Below are 24619 nucleotides of genomic sequence, written 5' to 3' on the forward strand. Positions count from 1 at the left end.
GAGATGCAGCACTCAGGGAGCTGTAAAGCAGAGGTTTTCATGTCAAATGCGCAAATAAATACAAAGCTTTGCTTCTTTCCACCTCCGCCTAATGATTTCCAGGGGTTTCGGTGCCAGTGAGGGATGCTGCCCAGGAAAAATTACAGACTGTGGCTGCATATTGTTCAAGTCTCAGTTACATCTTGTGAAGTACCTTCAGCATGGAAAACACTTGACTTCCAAAGCAAATCTGGAGTAATAGATTTTAGGAGTGAAAAAGGACCATTAGCTCAGCTAATGTGATTTTCTCCATAGCACAGACCAGATAATATCACTCAGTTACTCTCCTATTGAGCCAATAACTCGTGTTTGTAATTCATGCAATTTCCTTTTAGTTCAATTTAATTTTGTAGAGAATCCATTCTGTTGACACTGATACAGTACTTTTTTTTTCTTTTTTCTTTTTTTTTTTTTTTCTGAAAGCCTGCGATTTCAGAGGCTTTGTGTTAAAAATAGCTGCTGTCCTTTGACAAACGTGGGCAGGCTAAAGACAGTTTTCTAAATCATTTGCGAGTGACACATTTTTACCAGTATCTCCCTTTCATGCTGCTTATTTGGTTTGCTCACGACTGGCAGGGCGGCTGAGGGGGCTGCCCTCCTGCAGGGCTGGGGGCTTGCCCTTGGCATCTGGTCTGGCATCTCACGCAGGAGGTGAAATCCCTTTGGAACACAGTAATAGGTAGAAGCAGAGATCCCAAATTTTTAAGAATCCTTTTCCCTCTCTGATGCGAAGCTCTTCGTGCCATCGGGCAGCTCATCTCCTCCGTTGTGCTTGTGTTGTTTTTTAAATCGCGGCCAAATCCAAGCACCCAAACCATCCCCCCCCCCGGAAAGTCCTTCTGTTGAGCAAAGTTTGTTCCAGCTGGGGTGCGAGATGCCCTGGGGGGAATAACTGGACTTTTTGTCTCCCTGCCGAAATGTCCATTTTCCATGGGGGTGCGGGGGGAGCTGTGCCCTGGCACGCTGAGGCCTGGGGGAGATGAAGCAGCTCATAAACTTGTTATGTGCTGGAGGGGTTTTAATTTCATTGATGGGATGCAGAGGAAGGGTTTTTCTCTCCGTGCAGGGAACACAGAAGCACAGTAAATCTAATCTTTCAGTGGGTTTATTTTTACATTTGTTACTTGCTGGTGGGCTCCCCAGGGCGCTTGCCCGAGTGCTGCCCCGAGACTCGCTGGGGCCGAGCAGCTCGGGGGACGGTGGCAAAGGGTGTGGGACCTGGGAGCAGCGTGCTTTGCACCCCCCAGGTGAGCATTTAGGGCAGGTTTGGGGGTACAGGGTGGAGGGCTGCGTGTTGGCTGCTCCCGGGGTCGCAGAGTGCCGCAGGCGAGTTGGGGCGCGGGGCCGGGCTGTGTCCCCTGCTCCGAGCATCCTCGGGGTGCAGCGGGCTGGTGCTTCAGGTGTTGGAAGTTTGCTGGTGGGCAGGTGGGGTGGTGGAGTGCATCCCTGTGGGATGGGGTGGGATGGGACACATGGCTCACTGCCTGGTCACCTCCGCTGTCCCCAGCCCTCCGGTGTGCTCGGCACAGCCGTGGCTGCTCAGGCACCCTGCCCGTTCCCTGGCGTAAGACAAAACCAAACAAACTTTAAAGGATTTTGGTGTGGTGCCGGCGGGCTGGCGTCGCGGCGGTGCTGGTGGCTCTGCTTTTGGGGGTTCCTCACTGCAGGCCCAGTGGATGGGGGACCCTTGGGGCTGGCAGAGCAGCAGGACAGCCTGTAAGCCCATGGCCCGTGGCCGCTTGTGTCCCACATGAGCCGGCACGGAGCGCGGTGAGCCCTGCTTTGTCTGTCCGCCGCGAAGCCACGTTCCTGCTTGCTCCAGCTTTATCCCATTGTAAACACTTACCACGGTTTTGTGTTGGGCCAGCTTTGTGCGTGCACGTGTAATTGCAGAAGTCAGAAAAGCTTTTATTGCAGAAGCAACAACCTTTAACAGGCGGCTGCGACCGATTGTAGGGATGCGCTGCCAGTACAGCTGTGCTCTGTTTTTTCACCCTAGAAGTTCCCAGCTGTGCTCATGAAATGCATGCTGTGTGTTTTCCTAAAGAAATGCATTTATTGGGGAAAAAATAATAAAAAAAATCCTTTCGCAGGCAGGGCAGTTGCTACCTACAGCCGGCGATGCTGTGGGGAAAGCCGGCTCGCCTCTTTTGTTCTCTCCTGCGGCCGTGCTGCTGAACATAGCATCGCTACGAACTGAGGACCAGTGACGAAAGATTTTAAAATCATAGAATTGTTTAGGTTGGAAAAGACCTTTAAGATCATTGAGGCCAGCTGTTAACCCAGCACTGCCAAGTGCACCACCTCATTTTCCCTCGGCTAAAAAATACTTGGTGGGTCAAAGCTGCCTGGTTTTGTGCGTCTGACAGCAGCCTGGGCTGGCAGTGGGGTGATGGAGGAGAGCCCAAAAAGATGGGCAGCTCCGGGGTCGGGTGTTCCCTGGCTGGGGGGTCCCTCACAGCATCACGGCAACCCCTGACCAGCCAGGGCTGGGCTGTCCTAGGCTCTGCTGCTTTCTTTTTCACAAACTTTGTGGAGGTTTTGGTTTCGTTGCGCTGCAGGGAGGAAGATTTGGGCCACTCAAAAGTTTTGCGTGACGCATCACTAATTTCCAGCCTGTTTTAACCCGGTAAAAAACAGGCAAAAGGGAAATAAATTAGTGCAGCTTCTGACAGGTCTGCTGGAAAATATCTCGGTGCTGTTACCCCATCCTGTGCCTTTTGGGAAGTAACTTCAGGAGTGAAATCTGCTCCCCTGCTGCTGGAGCTCCTCATGGCTGGGTGCTGCTTGTGCACGGCTGAGAAGTGCGTGGGCTCCTCCAGCGCTGCCGCTGCCAGCACAAGGAAAGTTGGCAGCGTCCGAGGCATCAACTTTTGGAAAATTTTCTGCTGCTTGGAAGCTCTCCCTCCCTCCCTCCCACCCCGTGTCCACCTGCTCCAGGACCACATGTCCCAAGCTGGAACCGCTCCAGCCCTGAACAAGGGCCCTTGGTCTGCCCAGTCCCACCAGCTCAGCGCTGGCTGGCGAGATGCGGGGGGGCAAGGCTGGGGACCCTGGCTCGTGTCAGAAACACCCCAGCCGCTTGGATGGGTCAGTAAAAAAATATGAGTAGGGGATGCAGCGGCTGAATCTGCCTCAACAAAGCATTTATACAAGTGCGCTGGAGCACATGGTGGAAGTGGAAGGATAGCATTAGGGGCACTTAAGCAGCCTTGTTCCCTTCGCCTCCAAGCACGCTGCCAGCACCTTGGACCCCAAATGTCTCTGCAGCTGCTTTTAGCTCAAACGTGTTGTTTTTCAAGGCGAAAGCTACTTCTGTGAACATTGTACTGGAGAGAAGCTCCCTTCCCTGCCTCCTTGTCCCGCTCCTGCTTGCAGCCCTTCAGCTGGAGAATGCAAATTGGGAGATGGATCTGAAATATTTGAAATTCTGCCTCTCCATAATTTAATGCTCCATTACCACCCAGGCCTGCTGGAGGCATGTGACCGTTATAAAAGATGCAGTCTGGTGGCTGCAGAGGCCGGGCAGCCTCCCCCCACGTACCCCCGGGTGCCTTATCAGAGAGGAACGAGATAATGTGGCTCATCATTAAAACCGCCTGGAAGACCCCTGTGAGCACCCACTAGCCCCGGCCAAAATCTGCTGGCCTGAGTTATTATTTTTTGACTCTGCCTGGTGAAGGCAGCTCATGGCGGTTCTGTCTGTTGGGTGGAAAGAGGATAAGATTATAGATTAAATATAGCAAAGAGAATTAAAAGAACGTGGGGCAGCAGCAAGCCCAGTGGGGGTATTTGATCCTCTTTGCCCGTGAAAATGGGGTTATCGCAAGCTGGGCTGAGCCAGAGCCGAACAGGAGGAGGAAGAGATGTAAGAAGCAGGTAGATAGAAATACCCGGTGGCATTGCCGGCACCACGCAGCAGCTTCTGCCGCCGCCACGGTGCTGGGGCTGCCGCCTTCCCCTGCCACCGGGGCCCACGCTGTGGCCAGGCGAGAGCCAGAAATCAAAATTCTTTGGACATAAAAGTCAATCTGTCCGATTCAGCAGGGCTGGCAGGGCCGAGCGTGGCCAGGCGACGTGGTGGTGGGATGCCAGGGCCAGGCGTGCCGGCGGATGCCAGCAGACCCCATCTGGCAGTGCTGCGGGGAGGGAGCGGTGGCATCTCCCAGCAGAGACGAGGCTTCATGCTGCTGTATTCGGCGCCCATTGCGGTCACCTCCAGTGTTGTCTTGCGTGGGTGCCTGGGTGGGTGTGGGTTTGCAGTGAGCAGCCTTCATCCCCCATAGTCTTCCTCCCTTGTTCTGGCTGGGTGTTGGTAGCACAGCGTGGCTCCGGTTTGCAGCTTTGTTCAGAGCCTGGAAAACCACTTGTTTGAAAAAGCTGAGCTGGGGGGTGGTGTGGGTTGGATGGCAGCGGATGTGCCGGGGTGCGCAGAGCCCAACTGTCCTGCGCTCGCACACCCGCTCTGCTCCCCACACCGGCTGGCGAGGCCACTGGGGAGCCCCGTCCCCAGTGCTGGGCAGCCCACGTCCCTCCTGCCACCACCACATGGCTGCAGGGTGCTTTGTCCCAGTGTGTCCCTGCGGGATGCAGAGAGAAGCAGCTTGGAGTGGGGACAGTACAGGACCCAGGTCTGTAAAGAGGCTGAGCGCACTGCTCATCCCCAGTGTCCTGGCACTGGGGACACGTGGGTGCCTGAGACCACTGCAGCAGAAACTGGGGACCATACAGAGCTGGGATGGGGCAGAGGGAGCTGGGATGGGGCAGAGCGAGTGTGGCTGCGGGGATGAGCTGTGCACGGGAGTGCAAGCTCCCAGCTGGGCAGGAGGGTCACCCCTGCCAGCAGCCCCTCTGGTTCGCCTGCTACAAGTGAGCTGCTGGGGGATGGGTTTAGAAGCCCCAGTGCCCTGGCCCAGGGTGGCAGCCCTGCCTGCTGCCTGCCTGCTGCCTGCTGCCTGCCCACCGGGGCGCAGGGGAATGCCAGAGCCCCGCTTATCTTTCGTCTGGAACAATAGAGGGCTTGGCCCTATTGTTCTACCTTGCACGCCCAGCCGGAAAGCCAGTCCCCTGGGGCAGAGGCTTGCACACGAGTGTGCCTGTCTGCAGGAGGGGATTTATGGGCAGGGACAGGCAGGGTCATCCTCGCCAGTCTGTGCTGCGTGGCCCTGTGTGGGTGCTGCTGCCCATGGGCAGCTCTGCAGGTGAATTCCCGAGCGGGAGAGGTGGCTGCTCAGGATCTTTCCTGCTCATTTTTCTTGCTGTGATGCAGGAGCTGGAGGGTTGATTTGAGGGAGGTCCCCAGGGCTATGCCTGGGCAGGCTGGAGGGACCCATCGGTGCCCGGGCAGCCAGGAGGGACCCATCGGTGCCTGGGCAGGCTGGAGGAACCCATCCAGACCTGGCCAGGCTGCAGTGTGGGCAGAGGCAGGGCAGTATTTACATTTCTCTGAGGCTCTCAGGCTGTCATCTGGGTCTCCAGGTGCAACGCTGGCCTCTGGGCTTCCCGTGCCCCATCCTTCCCGCTGCCTTGCCCGGGGTCTGTGGGTCCATCCTGGGAACTGGGCTGGGGAACACATTTTTGCAGGGGGGTGTGTGTTGGTGCGTGTGTGTGTTTTCAAGTAAAGCTGGTATAGGTGGCTGGGTTCTGGCTGTGGCTTTTGGTGTAAGTGGCACAGCCCAGGGGAGCAGGCAGCAGGAGCCCTGCTAGTAATTGAAGCCAGCTCTGCCTGTGAGCACCTTGGGCTGCAAACCACAGCCCCACGGTCCCTTGCAGCCCTCCTCCTTCCTTCATTTAGGGGGGCAAAGTGGGGCTGAGCCGTCCCCGCAGGGCTCTGAGCGCCGACAGCCCGGCAGCTGCATGGTCCCAGCAGCCACGTGTGACTTTGCCAGGGCGGCGTGAAACGCCTCTGGTCCCTCTTGTCCTCCCCACGCTGCCCAGAGCCACCCCCCCGGCACACAAGTGGTGAGCGGCACAGGATGCGGCACGTGGAGGCACGAGCTGCCAAAGCCCCTCGCTGCAGGCAGCAGGCTCAGGGACCCCAGGGGAAATTGGGGTGCAGCTGGGGGGATGCACACACAGGTGCCAGCGGGCACAGAGAGCCCCTTATGTGCTAGCGCGTGGGGTGGGATGCAGGGAGCCCCGGGCTCCTGGGGGCAGTCGGATACCCATGTGCAGAGGGGGAGGGCTGACAGCTCCTTGCTGCAGCGCCTCGGGCCTCGTCTGTGCTGTGGTTTTGTTGTGTAATGAAAACTATCTCGGCGGGCCAGTAAAAGCTTGTTCCCAAATCTCTCTGCTCCCCCAGAGGAGAGGAGCCCAGCCAGGAGGTGCCGCGCAACCGGGATTTCATGGGTTTTAGTTTCTCCAAAGCAAGAGGGGAGAGGAGGGGTGAGGTGTGAACGCAGCCTTGCGGGATGCTCATGGTTTGGAGGGTCTCTGCTGCTGGATCCTTGGGTCCTGCAGCGGGACGGGTGGTGGGGCGACCCCTACCCCCCAGAGGCCAAGGTCTCTCCCTGAGCTGAAATAACGGTAGCGATGAGAACGGCGTGAGCCAGACCCCCTGCTCCCTCTTGCCGTTTCTGTCTCGCAAATGTGAGTGCTGCCCCGTTAATGTCACTGCCGGCCCGCGAGGCGATGCCGGGTGCGAGCCCCGGTGCTGCTGCTGCTGCAGGATGCTCTGGCTGACCTGCAGGGCACACAGCAACGGGGCGATGAGCATCCTCCCAAGCCATGGACACAGGAGCCCGAATCTGCACCTTACATCAGGGGTAACACCATCAAAGTGACTGCAGTTGACACCAGTAAGGGGGAGAAGTCAGGCCAAAAGCTTTTTCCTTGAGGGTCTTCATGCAGACGCGGCCGGCCGTGACTTTGCCAAGCTGAAGCACAGCAGGAGCGGAGTCAGGGTTGCCATTAACACAGGTGTGATGGTTTGGGGTAGGTGATGGACAGCTACTGGCACTGAGCCCTCGTCCTTCAGGCTGCCTTTTCTTTCAGAGGGAGGTTGATGATGGCCCCGGATGGCTTGTGGGGCAGATTCCCGTCACACCAGCGAGAATATATCTGTTGCTGGAATGTCAGGCGGCCCCAGCAGCTGGGGGAGTTTGGGCAGCAGCTGGGGAGGGTGAAGTGGCTCCACAGAGCCTTTGTCCCTCCGTGTCCAAGCCTGCGACAGCTCGGGCGTAAGGACGTGTTTGCTGCACCTCAGGATCCTGAGCAAGGGGACCCTGAAGGTTTCTGGGGTGCTGCCAGCTGCAGGGCGCTGTGCATGGAAGCATGGCCCCCTGATTTTTGGCTGCTGCCGTGTGTGAGAGCATCCTTTTGGTGCTCGCATATGCAATCAGCTCACCCAGGAAAACAGGAGTGCAAAGATGGGATTGCCTGGCACAAGTGGAAGCCCCCGCAAAGCCTGGGGGTGGTTGGAAAAATAATGACAGTAGTGGAAAGTGTAAAATGCCACGAGAAGTTCAGTGAGGGTAAGGGGTAACAGACACCAGCTGATGCCGTGGGATGCCGTGGGATGGGCTGTGGGGCCGTGCTGAAATAGCACCAGGTCCCCTTGTGCCACAGACCTCACCCATGGGTGCCCTGTGGCATGGTGTGTGGAAAAAGGGTTCAGAAAGTGCTGCCCTCCCTGCAGCCCCAGCCTGGGAGGCACTGGGCGGATCATGGTCGAGGTGGGTGAGCCCCGTGTCTTTTTTTTCTTTCTAAGCAGGAGAGGAAAAGGGTCAGATGTCTTCACCCCTCCGTCATGCGATAGGAAAGTATTGTTTACGAAGCAGCCGAGTCAAACGTGCCCTCCGCTTTGCCTGGAAACGCTGAGCGAGTGAAATTACACAAAAAACGACACCGAGATTGGCCTCCCCGATAAGCCTGAGGGCTGCTTTTGGGTGAGGGGAGGACAGAAACTGTGAAGAAAAGGAGGGAGATGTGCTAACCGCGCTCCCTTGCCGTGCCGTGCCGTGCCGACATCGCCGCGCCATCCCGCTGGGGCTGGGTGAGTTGTCCCCATCCTTCTCCTCCGGGATCTGCTGGCCTCCCACTACGGAGGTGGATCTTTCCTGGTTTACTCTGGGTTTGCTGATTTTTAAGATTTCGTTCCCATAATTGATTGTTTGATGCAAATTGATTAAAACTGGGGGAGTGAGGAGATGGGACCAGGCGATGCCTGTGCTGGGGTGGTGGGAGGGGGTTTGGGAGCAGCCCCAAGGACCTCTGCTGGGTCCCAGGGACCTGGCAGCTCCCTGTGCCACCCATCATCCCAGGGACTGTCATCAGTGGGACCATGGCCCCAATCCAGCCACCCCAGGTGCTGGGTGTAAAGGCTCAGCACCCATGAGCCAGGCAGGTTTTGCTGCTGGTTTTTTGCATCCAGGCAAGGCTTTGCGCAAAGGGGGAAACTTGTTTTAGGAATTATTCCTGATGCAGAAAAAAAGAAAGGAGTAAATACCCATCCTTCAGAGTGCCTCCCTCCTTGCGCTTCCCCTGCACCTTCCCTTGTTAATGTAGAGTGATATTTCTGCGTCTCATTGGCTTGTAATGCAGGGAGAGATAGGAAGGGCGGAGGAGAGGGGTGCAGTAAGAAGGGCATCTCTAAAAATATTAAGGTTTTGGGGTTTGTGCTTTTCCCTGGAGCATTTAGACCTGCAGGGAAGGGGAGTTTCTTCTCTCAGCCCTTCTCCCCGGCTGCCCCTGCCGCCGCTCAGACCCCAGCGAGGTGCTCGCCTCTGCTCAGCACCCCCTTCTCCCACTGCCCCCGCCTGCCACCCCCACCCCCCCTCCTCCCCAGGTGCCAGGCCTTTTCTTAAAGATGATTTCAACCATGTAACCTTCCCTGGAGAAGAAATCCATCTGCCTGCGAAGCCAGAGATGGTGCAAGGAGTTTTTTCCTTATTGATAGGTGTTATTGAGTGGAAGAAAACAACCAAATCGTCCCGCAGACTGTCTAGTCTTGAGGCCAGGAAACGGGAATGACCAGCGCAGTCCCCGGCCATCACGTGGGCTGTCGCTGGGATTGTTCCCGCGCCTTCTTCCTCCGGGCTTTGCACGGTTTTAAATAATTCCAGCACGACGGAGTTTCCTCTGCTTCCCTGATGAGATCATTCCCAGTCTAATAAATCTCGCGGCCAGGAAGTTCCACCTGAGGTTCAGTTTAATTTTTCCCCTACTTAAAACCATCCTGTCACTCATCCCAGTAAAGGAAAAATGTGTTTGGGTCGTGGCTGTGAAGGTGGTGGACCTGTGCCAGTTTACATCCAGGGAAGGATCTGACTGCCTCTTTGTATTTGGTTTCATTATTTGGGTAGTTATAAAACTGCTGGGTGGTTTTTGTCTGCATCCTAATGCAGCCAGGCTCCTGGGAGGCAGCATCCCTGGATTTTGGGTTGTAGAGGCAGGGGAGGGGGGGCCCCAGCAAAGCCCTCGTGCTGGGGCCGGGACGGGTGGGGAGCAGTTGAGTAATCCTTTACACCACGACAGGAAAGTGTTTGCAGTGTGTGTCCCTCTGCCATCTCATAAGAAACCAGAGCAAGGTGATAAACCCCCCCTCAGCAGCACTGTGAAACCAGAGTTAGCGGTGAGCTGGAAGTTGTTGGTAAGAGGGGGGGGGAGGCATCAGGGTGCTGGGCCGTGGCCCAGTTAAAACATGTGCTGGGCTGTGTCAAATGGACCCCTGTACCCCCAGGGAACCTGTTGTGCTTGTCTCACCGTTATCACGAGAGGCTTTGTTTTCCCAGTTCCCAGCCAGAGCATCCCACCCGGCTCCATCACTGCCTCCTCGGGTCCAACCAGTCCCTCTGACCCACGGGGAGGGGGCAGGGGCAGGGCACAAGCTCCGTGGGGGTGAGGTGGATTTTGGCAAGGGGGATTATTCCACGGGATTTATAAAGCTGAGTCTCTGAGGGCAGAGCTGCTCCCTAAGGACTCGAGCTGCTGTAGCCTGGTGCTCGTACGAGCCGTCGGCCGATTCCCTGAGACAGAGCTGGAATCTACTGGTGCACGGAGGCGCTGGGGGACATGCACCCCTCCTGTGAAACACCCCAGCTCCTCTTCTTCCCCCTGCCACAGCCTGAGAATTCATCTTTTTCTCCCTCTCGCCCAAGTGTTCGCTTAAGTGAGTTTAGTGATTAATACAGGCTGTTTTCTCTCTCGCCTCAAGTTTTGAATAGCAGGATTGATTTGATTTCCCCCTGAACCTCTGAAGGGCTTCTCTGCTAGCATGCATCAGAGAGATATGCATTTCATTAGCGGTCCTGGATATGGCCCGGAGGCCTTTGAGGAAGGCAGGTTGGCTTTTTTTTTTTGGATAGAATTAGTAAATGCTATGCTAGCTGGTTGTAATTGCTTTAGGGTTAAATCTTCCAAGTGCCGTGCCGTAATAAGAGACCTGTGTTGCTGCTTTTCATCTTAGTAAATGGAGAGTTGATGCTCCCCCCCCACCCCGCACCTCCAAAGAGCTGTGGTGTGGCTGTGCTGAGGCAACGGGAACCCTTCCAAGGGGGAGATAGCCCCCCATGGGGGACGTCAGAGGGGACAGAGGGCACCTGGGGGCATGCAGAAGGGTGACCCTCTGCTTCTTGCTGCGCCGGCCATTCCCAGGACGTTCTGTGATGCCGATGCTCTCACCGGAGCATCAGTCTTGCTCTGACCCCGTAGAGTTGTTTCCGGAGTCCATTATCCTTCGAGGGGAGCGAAATTGCCTTCAGGGTACTGCTGGTGGATGGAGGTTGGACAAAGACCGGTCTGTTTTGTGTGGACAGTGGGAAATCCCAGCTCCTGCTGACGCCAGAGCTTTTCCCATGGGACCCTGGGTCTTGCCAGGATGGAGAAGGGCAGTTGGGGTCTTGGGGGGGCTCTGGGATGGTGAAGCAGCCATCGGCTACTGCTGGGCAGGACGTGCCTGAGCTCACGTGGGCATCATCCTGCCCATGGCAGGTCTTAGCACGCAGGTGCCAGCCTGCTGCCCAGTTCTGTGCTTGCTGGGCGCTTAGTGCTGCCCCTCTGACCCCTGGGGCGTTACCGTCCCGAAATCCCCCCCCCGCCTGCCAAAGATCTCCCTTCTCGGCGTTGATTTTGCAGCTTTTCCGGCACCCTGAGCTGTCGGCAGCCTTCTGGGCAGATGGAGGTTGTGGCTTTCCGTGGGAGCACCGCTGACAGGTAAGATGTTGAAAACGTGGCATTTGAGGACGCGTAAAGCGTTGGGTTGCACACCCCCAAATGCAGAGCGTTTCCGTTGCTGCAGCACCCTGGTTTGTGGGGCAGCACGGGTGGGTGCACGCCTGTGACACAGCCTGGCGGGGGAACACGTGTCCCGTGAATGCCGCCGCTCCGAGCAGTGCTGTCCCTCAGGGACACGAGCCGTGGCTCTCGCATGGCGGCAGCATTTCTGGGGCTGGATGCATTCAGCATCTAGACACCTTTTGGGTTTAAAACCTGCTTTTTCAGGAGGAGTAAACCCCAGGGGTCTTACACTTCCCGCCCCGTTTCACCTACAGCGTGTAGCCGGTGTGCTGGCGGTCCCCATCCATCCACGGCTGGGGCTGGCAGAGCCCGCATCCCCCGCAGCCGCCTTCCCAGGGAATAACCCACCGTCACGGGATGCTCCGCATCCCCAGGGAGGGCTGGCAGCCCCGTGAACTTCCCCCAGCCGGGGCCATTTGCCTCGGCCATCCCTGACCATCCCTGCCCGGGCACGGCGGAGGAAGCCATCCATTCTTTTATGTGTGAAGGCACGCCGGGCGGAAACGGTTGGAAATGGCCCCAAAAGGACATTCCAAGTCTGGCAGGAAAGCGGCCCGCTCATCTGGCAGGAGATGGGCTATTGTCTATCCCGGTGGCCGGCCGGGATTCCTTGGGCCCTGCTTGTAAGAAGAAAACGTCCGTGTGTGTCTTATTTTTTCCTCTGCCCTCTCTCTCGCGGGAGCGCTGGAGGCTGCGAATGCTGCACGTGGCTGGTGCGTGCACAGCGGTGGTGTCGCGCCACCCTGGCTCTCGTCGGCGTTGCTGTGTTTGCTCGTATGCTGCTTCCCCCACGGGTTTTTGCCCTGTGTGTTTGTCTCCTGGCTGGGTTGGTTACCTGGGCCGTGGTGGCAGGATGCAAATGGTTGTGTCGTGCTCGGGATGGGTGGATTTGGTGTGGGATGACTGGGTACCACGCTGGGCTCCTGAAGGGAAGAGTCTGCCGTAACCTGTGAAGGGATAGCTTTCTGCTGTAACTGGGGAGAGGGAGGAAAAGAAAAAACCCTAGAGCCTCCCCTCCTGCCCCAGTCAACCTGATGGGCAGGTGGGGGCAAGGTCAGCCTGAAAATGTGGGCAGCCCAGCCCCCCCAGCCAGCTGCTTGCTGCTCTCCCTGGTCCCCCTTCTGCAGGAGCCCTTTGCTGTCCCCTGGGGTGGGATCTGCTCAAGTCGAGGGGCAGGATTAGCCCCGAGGCAGGCGTATTGCAGCATGGGGCAGGGATGTGGGATCATCCCCCAACTCGCAGCCTCTCCCAGGACTGGTGAAGGTGGCTGTGCCGCTGCCCCAAGCTGAGCAGCGCCGCGGCTCTTCCTCACATCCCGGCAGTGCGGGAGAATTTGTGTGTTTGTTGCTTTCTGCACCCTCCGGTATTTTTGCAGAGAGTTTGGGTTTCATGTAACGTCTGCGCCAGCTTTGGCCCTGCCCGAGCGGCGGGCACACACCTCCCCTTCCCTCGGGAAGTCTCGCCTGCCGGCCTCCCCCTCCAGCCGCCCTGCGAGCAGGACCCCTTTCCTTACGGCCGCAGGCGGGATCTGCTGTGGGCAGAAAGCCTGGTCCAGCTGGCACCCCACCTTTGCCAGGCAGCTTTTCCATTTTTCTTCCCCTTGCTGCTTCGTGCTGGTGGGGAGATGCCGGCAGCACCCTCCCCTGCAAAGCCAAAGCCTGCACGAACAACCGGGAAGAGGGTCCGGATGCCAAGGTGGGGGGGTCTTGGCATTTTGCTGGTGCTCCCCGAGCTGCTGCAGTGCCGGGCAGGGTGGGGGCTCGCTGGCGCCTCGGCCCCCCCAGCCTTTTGAGCTGTTCTGAAACACAAACGGGGCAGATAGGATCGGCTGGCGGGCAGGAAGGGTGGCACAGGCACAGGGAGAATTGCAGGACGTGCCGTTTGGGGGTACGAATGGAGAAAGAAAAGCTGTCACCATCCCGAAAATCTCAGCCCTTGGAACTGGCTGGGCTGGAATTTGGAGGCAAGGTGAGCCCGCTGATGCTGCGCCGTACGGGCACTTTAGGGCTTTGGTGCTTGTGGGATGAGCACACACACCCCCCCCCCCCCAAATGCTGTGCCGGGAAGAAGCAGCCAAGGACTCAAGCAGCCAAGGACTCGTTGCTCCTCGGCAGGTCCATTTTGGTCCTCCAGTCTGGTACTTTGCATCCCAATGCTGTTCTCTCCCTTCCTCTCCGCCCTTCGATAAATTGGGAACATTAAAGGAGAGGAAGATCTGTTACACTGCCCGTGCCAAGGCAATTGTTCCCATCCCTATTGTCTGCCACAGGCAGCCCCAGAGCCCAGCACCTGAGCCCACAGCACAGGGCTGCCGCAGGAACCAGCCCTGTAACAAGATAACGGCGCCGTTTTCTCCTTTTTCTTATCTCTTTTTATTTTTTTTTTTCTGTTCGGCAGACCGTATAATAAATCCACAATGAGGCTCCTTTCAAACAGGCCCCTATTAAAGTACTGGCCCCATTTTAAGAGTAAACTTCCAGTGGCACCAGGAGGTTAAATACAATAGAAATGTGACCTGCCCGGAGGAGTGGGACGTTGCTTCTGTGCGTGTCCCAAACCGAAGGCATCGAAGGCATCGCTCCGTGCTGCAGCATTGCTGCTGCTGCCCCATTGCCTAGGCACCCAGGTGGAAGGTGCTCCCTTCCAGGGAGGAAGGGCAGACCTGTGGCAGGGATGCACTGAGCAGGGGTTTCTTTATGCCTTTAAAAACCCCAAAAGGCTGGAAGGAGGGAGCGGCTGCACCCCCACCCCCACAGGTCCCCAGTTGGGAAAGCGCCCAGGTGCTGCAGCCACCGTGCGTTTGTGCCTCAGTTTCCCCACCTGTAGCACAGGGGGCTGTGGGGCAGCCTCGCCAGGCTGATCCCACCTCGGCGGGTCGCTGGAGCTGGCAGAGCCGTGGGCACGGCATCCCGCTGGCTGCCAAGCGTGTCCGCTGCCTCGCCGGCCGAGGCACGCCGGAGGCAGGCGATGGGTTTTTCGGGTGCCCGGGTTGCCCTCCCTGCCGCTGGGCTGCCCAAGGTGAGCCGGGGGCAGGAAGGGGCGACGCGGGTGGTGCCGCAGGATGCAGCAGATACCGGGCGATGCCGACGCCGGCCCGGCGAGTGTGCTGGTTTGTTCAGTGGAGGGCAAGGGAACTGAGATTAAAAAAAGCCCCGCTAAGATCAGAAAGGCTGGCGCGCACAGTGCCCTATTGTGGAGCTGTCACACTTCCCTTTACTTTATTGCTTTTGTCCAACACCCTATTGTTCCACTTCCTTTTGTCCCCTATTCACAGCCCTGGCTTTTCATTACCCAGCCGGCCTTGTTGTTTTCGTTTCTTTTGTTTGAAGTTCCTGAGAGGAAGGTTTTATTTTCAGCCGTTTGATTAATTCGCAGCTTGAACTGGGCTTTGTTTGTTATGTAATTGCTGCCCCCCCCCCCCCCCCCCCCCCAGCTCACACCCCCAAACCTGATTTGGGGGGGTCCGGATGAACCATCGGGGTGTGGGGAGGCGAGAGGGAGCAGAGCATGGGGGTCTTGGTTGTGCGATGCCAGAGCCTGGGCAGGATGCTCTCACCATCCCACCACGACCCCTTCCCACCTCAGCAGCCCCTGTGGTCCCACCTCCCAGCTCCTGGCAGCCACCACTGTAAATCCCTTCCTTAACGGCCTCCTTTTCCCATTATTCCTCCCTGAAAGGCGAGTTTCGGGAGGGTAATATTTGTTCCTGTTTTTGCTGTGCAGCGTGAGGCTTGGTGGCCCCGAGAAGGCTGCCAGGAGCTGGGGCTTTGCAAGGGACATGGATGTGACACGTGGGTTGGGGCAGATCCCACTGAAAATCCCAGCTCTGGCCACGCTTGGGGTGCCCTGGGGTTATACGGCTGGTCCCCCCCTAACAGCTCGGTCACTTCGGCAGCGCCTGGCCGAGCAGCTGGCAGCTCTGGGTGTTGGACCAGCACCCGTGGCCAGGCTGGTGAAGCTGGGAAGAGCCATTTCCCAGGACCAGCCCCTTGCCCCGGCTGGGGCTCGACCGGTCCCAGGTCCGTGCCGTGCCCGGGACTCCCGGAGGAGCGATTCTGGTAGCTGTCCCAGCCATTGTTCAGTGGAGCCAGGATTTCCATTTCCCGTTGGAGTGGGAAACCTGCCTGCTGGCCCTGCCAGCTTTCTAGGCACGGCTCCTGGGGTGGTGCAGGGGGGGCAGCTCGTGAGCCCAGAGCCGGGGACCCCTGGGGGGCTGGCTTGGGTCTGGCACAGGGCTCTGTGGTGGTGAACTTTGGGTTGCTCCCTGCCAGGCTGCTGGATGAAGCGTGAAGGCACATGCTCATGTTGCCCCTAAATCCCATGCCTCTAGGTCACTTTCTCTAGGGTTTTGCTTTGTTGCTCCATTCCCTTCACAGCCCAGTGTGTGAAGGGCTGGTTCCCCTGGAGTATTCTGCCTATTTAGCCCCAGATCTGCAAAAACCTGAGCTCAGGAAACCAGGAACAAGAGCTCAGCTTTGCCAAGCCATGGCAAAAAGCAAGACCATTTCCCCGGAAAAAACAGCAGCACAGGACACCCTAGTGTGGGGCCAGGCTGGGAAAAGGGGTGCCCGTGGCGGGGGGGGTGCCCCATGGCTCTACTGACAGCCCTGCCGTCCCGTAGGATGTCCATGAGGAGCCCCGTTTCTCCCCACCTGGAGCTCGATGGAGCGGGCAGCATGGTGAACTGCACCATCAAGACGGAGGAGAAGAAGGAGGGTGGCTACGAGTCCTTGCCGGGGGCTGCTCCCAGCACCGAGCCCCGTCCTAACGACCCACCGGGGCCACCGCCGAGGGAGGGCAGTGACCCCCAGGCCCTGCCGCAGGTGGGTCCCATGGCTGTGACCAGCACTGCTCCTGGCTGGGGTCCTGCTGGGCTGGCAGACCATTGCGGCCATCCCCACTCTGGACGTGGGGTCCATCCCTTGGCAGAGCGGGTGGTTGTTTTCCCGGGTGGCTATTCCTCATTCCGAGGAAACAAAGTTGAAACTTGAGGCTCCCCCAAGGCTTTCTGGCTGTCGGTGATGCTCTCGGGTCAGCCCTGGGATTTGAGTGCTTCGCCTTCGGCTTGGAGCTCCCTGCGGCCACCTCCAGACGTGCTCCATCCCTTCAGCCTCCCTTTTTAATTGCTCTTGGGTTTTCTTTCCCCCAGACCAGCAGCCTTAGCCCTCCTGCTCCCTGTGCTGCCTCCCAGGAGGGACGGGGCTCAGGGAAGCTGGGCAGCCTAAATAAACAGTAGAAACTTCCAGCAAATGAGTGTTTGTGGCACAAAGAGCAGAGATGCTCTCCAGCTGGGCTGGGTGGGGTGTGCCTGCCAGAGTGTGGTCCAGCAGGCAGCTGGGCAGGGCTGCTCTGAGCATCCCACCGGCCCAGCATCTCCTACCTGGAGACGTGGGGATGTCCCCATCCATGGGAGAAGTACCAAGTAATGCTGTGTCTGTCGCAGGAGTCCCGCTCGCCCACCAACGATGTGCTGGAGCCCAGGCGCTCTGCCTTCGAGCCGGCTGTCAGTGGCCAGGAGAAGCTGGACTTCAACAGGAACTTGAAGGAGGGTAAGAAATGTTTCCAAGTGGCCTCTTGGGACTGCCCCCCCCAGCTCATTTTGAGCCCCTCAGTAATTTTGCAAAGCTGCGGGATGGGACGAGCCACCCCGTGCCATGGTGCAGAGCCTTGGGCTGTGCTCACCTGGCTCTCCTCTCTCTGCCGACCCTGGATCCTGCTGTTGCGGACAGTGATGCCGACCATCGAGAAGTTACTGTCCAGCGACTGGAAGGAGCGGCTGCTGGGCCAAAATGCTGCTGAGACCAAGGAAGTGAAGGGTGAGGTCTCCCACCACCACCTCCCTCCACCGTCCTCCCTCCCACACCCTGTGCCTGGGCAGCCTGGGCTGGGAACACGGCGTTGCCCACCTTCACAGGAGGGAGATGTGCCTGCGAGTGCATGCAGTTAATAGGGATTTGTACCTTTTTCAACCAAAATATTCATTTGCTTTTTTTTGGGGGGGGGTGTGTGTGTGAAGATCCCTGATGAAAGCTTGCCTCTGACTGCAGTTTGATAATTTTTAAGAGGAAAGTCAAGGAAAAAGAAGTTTGGTTTTATCTAAAGCAAAGGAATGAATTGCAAGTATTTTTTTAGATGGTTCAAGTCTCTTCTCAAGTCTTGAACATGGACATGATGCTTGGCAATAAGGGGAAGAGCTTCACTTGGCACATGCCTTTTCCTCTTTATATGAAAACATGTAACCAATTCTAAGTAGGTTAAGTCCTTTGCATGACTCAGTTTTTGCACACTGTGTGATTAACATGAGGGTGTCTACCTGCACAGTCCATCCCCTTGCACCTCTTCCATGTCAGCTAACTACCATATGAACCTCTTGAAGCACCTGAGCATGTTCTGAAACAGGTGCTGGTTCAGGGAATGGTTCAGCACACGAGGGTCTTTATGCCCCCCGCACATTAGCCATCCCTGGCCACACATTGCCCACCGGCACCCAGCAGTGGTGGTGGTGCTGTTCACCCTGCCCAAGCCCCTGACCCACAGCCACTTGGCTTCTTCCAGGAACCCAGGAGAGCCTGGCAGAGAAGGAGCTCCAGTTACTTGTCATGATCAACCAGCTGTCCACGCTGCGGGACCAGCTCCTGACGGCCCACTCGGAGCAGAAGAACATGGCCACGATGCTCTTTGAGAAGCAGCAGCAGCAGATGGAGCTGGCGCGGCAGCAGCAAGAGCAGGTGGGCTCGGGTCCCCTTGGGCAGCCTGCTTGGGGGAAACATTTGCCAGGGACCATCCATCCCTTCAGGGCTCCCTTTGGGATCTGCTGACCACGATAGGGTTCCCCTGGGAGTGGTGGTGGGGTGGCTTTGGTGTTGGGGGCAGTAGGACTTCTCTGCCCAGAAACCCTCCTGTTTTCTGTGCCCATCCCAAAGACCCCCATCTCGCTCCTTGGTGCTGGGAGGACAAGGGCCAAAGGAGGTCGGAACTGCACTCAGAGTAATTAAATCACACTGGGTCTTTCCTGACTGTGCTCTCTTTGCTCTTTAAACACCTATTTTTCCTCTCGGGTGGCCCATGCGGTGCTAAGGGCAGGGGTGACCCGCCCTGGCATACCCTGGGGTAGGAGTGACGCCATCCCTCCCAGCCCATTTCTCTCCCTGTGCCCCTCGAGATGGCTCAGGGGTACCTCAGCCCCCCCCCGCCCCGCCCCAGCCCTCGGGACCCTCTGCAGACCCCTTGCCTCCCTTTTGCTGATGTTGGGCAACTTGTGCTGGGCTGTAACCCCACCGGGGCCAGCTCGGCACTGCTGTGGATGCCGCTGAGCCCCGCTGCCTCCCCTCTGCCAGATCGCCAAGCAGCAGCAGCAGCTCATCCAGCAGCAGCACAAAATCAACCTGCTGCAGCAACAGATCCAGGTAAAGGCAGGGGACACCTCCTCATGTCCCCCTTCCCGTGCTGGATAATTGCAGCCTCGTCACGTACCGGGCTTGTGTCCCCTCCCCGGGCCAGGCGAGGGGATGGCAGCTGCCTGCAGTGTCCCACAGCGGTTATCTGCTCTCTCTGCTTCTTTCCCCATCTTCCCTCCAGCAGGTCAACATGCCCTACGTCATGATTCCTGCCTTCACCCCCAGCCACCAGCCTCTCCCTGTCACTCCCGACTCCCAGTTAGCTCTGCCTATCCAGCCCATCCCCTGCAAGCCAGGTGAGCGGGGTCCCCCGGGACTGCCCCAGCCCTGTGGGGTGGCCTCGTCCCCCAACCCCTCTCCCTCTGCTCCCCGCAGTGGATTACCCGGTGCAGCTGCTGCACAGCCCCCCTCCTCCCACGCTGAAGAGACCCGCTGGCTCAGGCCACCTCCAGATGCAGGTACAGCCCCAAAGCACCTCCATCCCCCCAGGCTGGGGTGCTGGGGGGGCTGCGCTTCATCCCCCGCTCCTCTCCACCACAGGAGACCTCGCAGCCGCTGAACCTGACGGCCAAACCCAAAGGTTCCGACCTCCCCAGTGCCTCCAGCTCACCCAGTTTGAAGATGAGCAGCTGCCAGTCCCTCACGCCGAGTCACGGAGCTACCAGGGACCTGCAGACCAGCCCATCCAACCTGCCTCTGGGTGAGTTTCCAAGTGCCTTCACTGATGGATGGCCCCGTGCCCTCCCCTGGCCACCTCCCAGAGACAGGGGACATCCCTGCTCCCTGGGGTCCCTCCTCCCAGGAGTGGCCTGAGTGGGCACTTGCCACTCTGTGCCACCCCCTTGGGGCATGCGGTTGTGATTGCTAGGGTGGGATGGGGGTGCTGCAGGGTGCTGGAGATGGTGCTGATGGGGGTTCGTGCCACTGTCCTGCCAGGGTTCCTGGGTGAAGGCGATGCCATCACCAAAGCCATCCAGGACGCGCGGCAGCTGCTGCACGGCCACAGCGGAGCCATGGAAGGATCGCTGAGCAACCCCTACCGCAAGGTGAGGGATGCCCCCCCGGGTGGTCACCGTCCCCCTGGCTGACCCCACTGTAGGCAGCCAGAGCTGGTGTCCGTCTGCAAGCAGGCTCCATGGCTTGGAGCTGGGTCCTGACTCTCCGCTCTTCCACAGGACCATGCCGGGATTGATTCTTCCCCAGTGAAGGAGAGGATGGAGGAGACTCCTGCCCACCGGCTGGATGAGGCTCTGTTGACCTGTGAGATGGACGGTAAGGATGGGCCGAGAGCATCGCGGTGTGACACACACCCCCACACACACCCCCCCACACACACCCATTTGCTCCTTCCTCTGGCTCCTGACCTCACTGGGGTTCCCCTCACAGGCTCACGGCACTTCCCCGAGTCCAGGAACAACAACCACATCAAGCGGCCCATGAACGCCTTCATGGTGTGGGCGAAGGACGAGAGGAGGAAGATTTTGCAGGCTTTCCCAGACATGCACAACTCCAGCATCAGCAAGATCCTGGGTGAGTGATGGGGATGGTGGCGGGGGGCTGGGGCAGGACCCCCCCCCGCATCCTTGGTGTGGGGACACAAACTCCGTCCAGCTGCTTGCTCCGCTTGCCCTCAGCCGCCCACATATGGGTGATGCCTGCCAGGATGATGCTACCCCTGCTGCAGCATCACTCCTGGAGGTCCCCGTAGCAGTGTGTGCTGCGTCCAGCCAACATCCCATACCCTCCCTGATGGCAGCAGCCCTGGTGCAGCTCTCAGTCACACCAGCCCTACCCCATGGCCACGTGGCTATTAAAAGTGAGCGGTGCAGTCACCAGCGAGCCCTGTGTAGCCACACCGTGGGTTACCTCTGCCACCTGCACCTCGCTTTGCCACGGACTTGTTTTAGCAGCTCTGCTCATTAAAGAAAAAACCCAAAACAACTGCCAAGCTTTTCCCTTTGAAGGAGCACGTGGGCATGTTCTGCTTGCCTCTCGTGACCGGGGGGCTGGGAGCGGGTGCTCTGCAGTGAGCTGCATGTGGTCACGGTAGATGTCCATGGCTTTAAATAGCAGACGTGGTTCTGACCAGGGAGCCGCTCGCTGCTTGAGGGGGGTACAAATTTAGCAGGTGGATACCTGCAGATGGATGAGTCCAGAGCTGGTACGCACCCAGGCAGGGGGGTTGGTTCCTCTGTGCCCTCCTGCTCCTGGAAATGAGGGTCTGAGCTGGTGCAAGGGGTTGAGCATGTGGGGAAGGAGCCGGTGGAGGACATCTGGCACCATGGGCATGCTTCTGTGCCTCAGTTTACCTGGGCCACCTGGCTTGTGAAGCAGGTGTGGGAGATGGAGCTTTCTGGGGGAGCTAGGCCATGCTGGCTGGTGAAGGACACCCAGGAAAGGGGCACTCAGGGACTTCGAGGAGGATTTAGGTGCTGGGGGGGGTGTCTCTGGATGTCCCCAGCCCAAAGCCCTGCTCAAAGCCCAGCTAACTCCATAGTCCCATCAGGATGCTCAGGGCTGTATCCTGTTGGCTGTTGAGCATCTCCAAGGATGCTGAGGATCTCCAAGCATCTCCAGCTTGTCCTTCTCTCTCCCAAACTGGACACTGGTTCAGCTGTAGCCCTGCCAGGTGCTGAGCTGACCCTGGTCGTGAGCCCCTCTCTGAGCCCAGCAGCCTTTGTGCTGTGCCCTGCTTTGCCCTCCTGCCCAGGGTGCTGGCAGCGGTGACAATAAAGGTCAGCCGGTGGGGGAATATGAGTCACATGCCAGCACAGCCTGTTTTAGCTGCAGCACCTGCTCACCATACCTTGGAGAGGATCAAAAATCATGACCTGAGAGGTGGCTGGGGGAGGTCAGGGTTGGGGACCTGTTCCTGGTGTGCCGGGAGGGCTGGCTTCCCTCTGCGGCACGGGGCTCCCACTGGTGCAGCCGCTCTCACCAGCTGCGTGCCAGTTTAGGTGCTGTTTGCACAGGGGGTGGCATGAGCATTCATCAGCTCTTGCACTGGCTATGGCAGATGGCAGCCGGTGTGGGTTTCGTCGCAGCAAGCAGGGTGTAAGTGTGCCCCGTGGCTCCTCTCTGCGCAGGCTCCCGGTGGAAGTCCATGACAAACCAGGAGAAGCAGCCCTACTACGAGGAGCAAGCCCGGCTGAGCAGGCAGCACCTGGAGAAATACCCCGACTATAAGTACAAGCCCCGACCCAAACGCACCTGCATCGTGGAGGGGAAGCGGCTGCGCGTGGGCGAGTACAAGGCACTGATGAGGAACCGGCGGCAGGACGCCAGGCAGGGCTACTTGATAGGGTAACGCGCCCCTTCCTCCCATCCGGGGGGGCTTGACACCCCAAGGTGCACCCGAGGAGCACCTTGACACCCCAACAATTGCATCCCCTGTCCCACAGGCCCCAGGGCAGCCAGATGCCCCCCGCCTCCTCCGATGTGCTGTACCAGCGGCCGGTGGGCATGCAGCTGACGTCCCCCCTGATGGAGCACTACCTGCCCCGCAGCATGGACCCCAGCATGCCCGTCATCGTCAACACGCGCAGCCTCAAGGAGGGTGATGGCGGCGATGATGGGCACTCGGTGGCCGACGGTGAGATGTACCGCTACAGCGAGGAGGAGGACTCGGAGGGTGAGGACAAGAGTGATGGCGAGCTGGTGGTGCTGACGGACTGAGGGCGGCTGGGGGCATGTGGGTGGGGGCAGCAGGGCTGGCTGCCACCGAAAAGGAGGTCACAGCATCCCCTGATGGGATGGGACTTGGCCAAAGGGCTGCGCTGGGAGTGAAGGAGAGCTGCTACCCTGGCAGGCGGGACTCGCTGCCTGCCTGCCAACGGGTCCCACGAAGGCAGGCACCCGGCATTTCGGTGGGGTGCTCCCCAGGGGGGGTGACAAGTGGCCACGGGTGCTGCATGGGGCGATGGCCGGGAGGTGCCAACCCCGCTGGGCAAGCTGCGGAGGGCTGGCTCGGTCTTGCTCCGGCAGCAGAGCTGTGGGGAGCTGAGGCCACCTGGTCTGGGGGTGTGGGTGCCACGGCTGCTGAGCTGTCACCCACTCGTGGCCCCCTGGGAGGGACCTGAGGAGATCAGGGTGTGGGGAAACCTCCAGAGCATCTCCCAGCCCTCCAGCACTGGTGGGGCTCTTGAAGAGAGCCTCACCTGCAGCAGCTGCCATCCCCCCACCGCTGGCGACAGGGGATGGGGACACGCTTGTCCCTCACTCAGGCCAGTCTGACCTCCTTGCCGTGTTTCCCACTTGGTCTTTAGACCCTGCCAGCAAATTCCCATGGAGCCATTTCTAGCTCTCGCCTGACCCGAGTACCAGCCAAGGGCTCCGTGGAGCTCTTGACGCTCCTGACAGCTCTGGCCCACTTTGTAAATAAAGCGGGTGGCTGCTCCCCAGCTGCACCGTTACCCTGGCCCCTGCCAGGATGTGCCCCATCCATCCCTGGGCACCTCTCCCTCCTGCACCCCGGCTCTGCAAGCCGCAGGCTCCACCTGTGATCTGCTTCGTGAAAAACACAGAGGGAGAGAAAAACAGCAGCCATTAAAAAAAAAAAAAATTAAAAAAAAAAAAAAAAAATACTTTGCTCCGGTCAGAGCCCAGCCTGGGGGTGTTTGGGGTACAGCGTGGCTTGGCATGCGCGGTGTCCAGCGGTGCATGGTGTCCAGCTGTGCATGGTGTCCAGCTGTGCATGGTGTCCAGTTGTGCATGTGCAGTGTCCGGCTGTGCACGGTGTCTGGCTGTGTGTGCACGGTGTCCGGCTGTGCACGGTGTCCGGCTGTGCGTGCACCGTGTCCGGCTGTGCACAGTGTCCGGCTGTGCACGCACAGTGTCCGGCTGTGCGTGCACGGTGTCCGGCTGTGTGTGCACGGTGTCCGGCTGTGCACAGTGTCCGGCTGTGCACGCACAGTGTCCGGCTGTGCGTGCACGGTGTCCGGCTGTGCATGCACGGTGTCCGTGCACCGCCCTGTGGCTGTAGCCAGAAACAGGCCCGGCAGCTCTGGCTACAGCCACCCCTGGCCTCCAGCCTGGCACCCTGGGACCTTGCTGGGGGTGCAGGAGGAGCCGCAGCTGCCCAGGCTCCCGGCTGCAGCGAGGGGACGAGCCCTGCAGTGGGGGCTTTGCAGCGGACCCATGGCCCCAGCCCCAGGGTGGGGGGCCGGAGCGGTGGCTCTGCAGCATCGGGGCCCCGGTGCTGCTCCCCTGCACCCTGCGGGGCTGCCGGCAGGACCTTGTTTATCCAAGGGAGCATCCTGCCTCCTCGCCCGCCCAGCAAACACCTCTCTCCTCTCTTGCCCTTTGTCAGTGCTTTATTTATTCCCCCTCCCTGTGCTGCTGGGGCTGGGGTCTCTGGGGAAGGGGTCCGGCTCCTAGGGTGGGATGAGCTGTGCTGCAGAGGGGGCTGGAAGCAGATGTGCCCGACAAAGATGCAGCTCTTCCTCTTTTTTTTTTTTTTTTTTTTTTTTTTTAAGACTGTAAATATAGATAGAGCTTTATTTTGTTAATAAGACGATGAGTAACTTAACCTGTATATTTCACATACTTGTTTACAATTGCCCCCCCACCCCTTGGCACAATAAAGATGACTTTTTGGAGCAGAGATCTGGGTCTGGACTTTACCCACCTGGAGTCAGGGAGAGCCGAGGGCTGGATGGGGAGCTCTCGCCCCAGGCAGTCAGAGCACAGATGGGGGGGTGCTTGTTTCCCCCCCTTCCCTGCCCCTCTTCCAGCACAGCCCCCTCCTCAGGCTCTTGCTACCTGCAGTATTGTCTCTTGTTCTCTTTCTCCTGCCCTGTCTGTCCGTGGTGGGTCCCAGGCTGCTCCCCCCTCTTTCCCACCACTCACCTACGGTTTCTCAGGGTCTTGCCCCATGTGGCAGCAGGTTGGGGGTTCAGCCTCCACCCAATGCCCTGCTGCAGCCAAGTGGTCCAGCTTGCTCTTGCCAG

General features: G+C 58.8%; 1 protein-coding gene across 6 annotated transcripts in view; it reads left to right on the plus strand.

Moving 5' to 3' along the window:
- SOX13 (SRY-box transcription factor 13) overlaps positions 1 to 24273 on the plus strand; it is a 26040-nt gene extending 1767 nt beyond the window's left edge. The window contains exons 2-17 of one of the 6 annotated variants that reach the window (XR_008825822.1): positions 7751 to 8032; positions 11113 to 11190; positions 15896 to 16097; positions 16718 to 16823; positions 17004 to 17090; positions 17830 to 18002; positions 18612 to 18680; positions 18853 to 18967; positions 19047 to 19129; positions 19212 to 19371; positions 19608 to 19717; positions 19847 to 19943; positions 20058 to 20201; positions 21758 to 21974; positions 22073 to 23443; positions 23483 to 24273. Coding sequence is in view for 4 of the 6 variants with exons in the window: in XM_056361597.1 (XP_056217572.1) it covers positions 11153 to 11190; positions 15896 to 16097; positions 16718 to 16823; positions 17004 to 17090; positions 17830 to 18002; positions 18612 to 18680; positions 18853 to 18967; positions 19047 to 19129; positions 19212 to 19371; positions 19608 to 19717; positions 19847 to 19943; positions 20058 to 20201; positions 21758 to 21974; positions 22073 to 22346 (1875 nt within the window). In the remaining 2 variants the exon portion in view is untranslated. Of the gene's footprint in view, positions 1 to 7750; positions 8033 to 11112; positions 11191 to 15895; positions 16098 to 16717; positions 16824 to 17003; positions 17091 to 17829; positions 18003 to 18611; positions 18681 to 18852; positions 18968 to 19046; positions 19130 to 19211; positions 19372 to 19607; positions 19718 to 19846; positions 19944 to 20057; positions 20202 to 21757; positions 21975 to 22072 lie in introns of all 6 variants that reach the window. The other 5 variants (XR_008825823.1, XM_056361597.1, XM_056361599.1 and 2 more) reach the window with 5 other exon arrangements.
- The last annotated feature ends 346 nt before the right edge of the window (positions 24274 to 24619 follow it).

Source organism: Falco biarmicus, chromosome 16 (assembly GCF_023638135.1).
Source record: "Falco biarmicus isolate bFalBia1 chromosome 16, bFalBia1.pri, whole genome shotgun sequence".
Classification (NCBI taxonomy): Eukaryota; Metazoa; Chordata; class Aves; order Falconiformes; family Falconidae; genus Falco; species Falco biarmicus.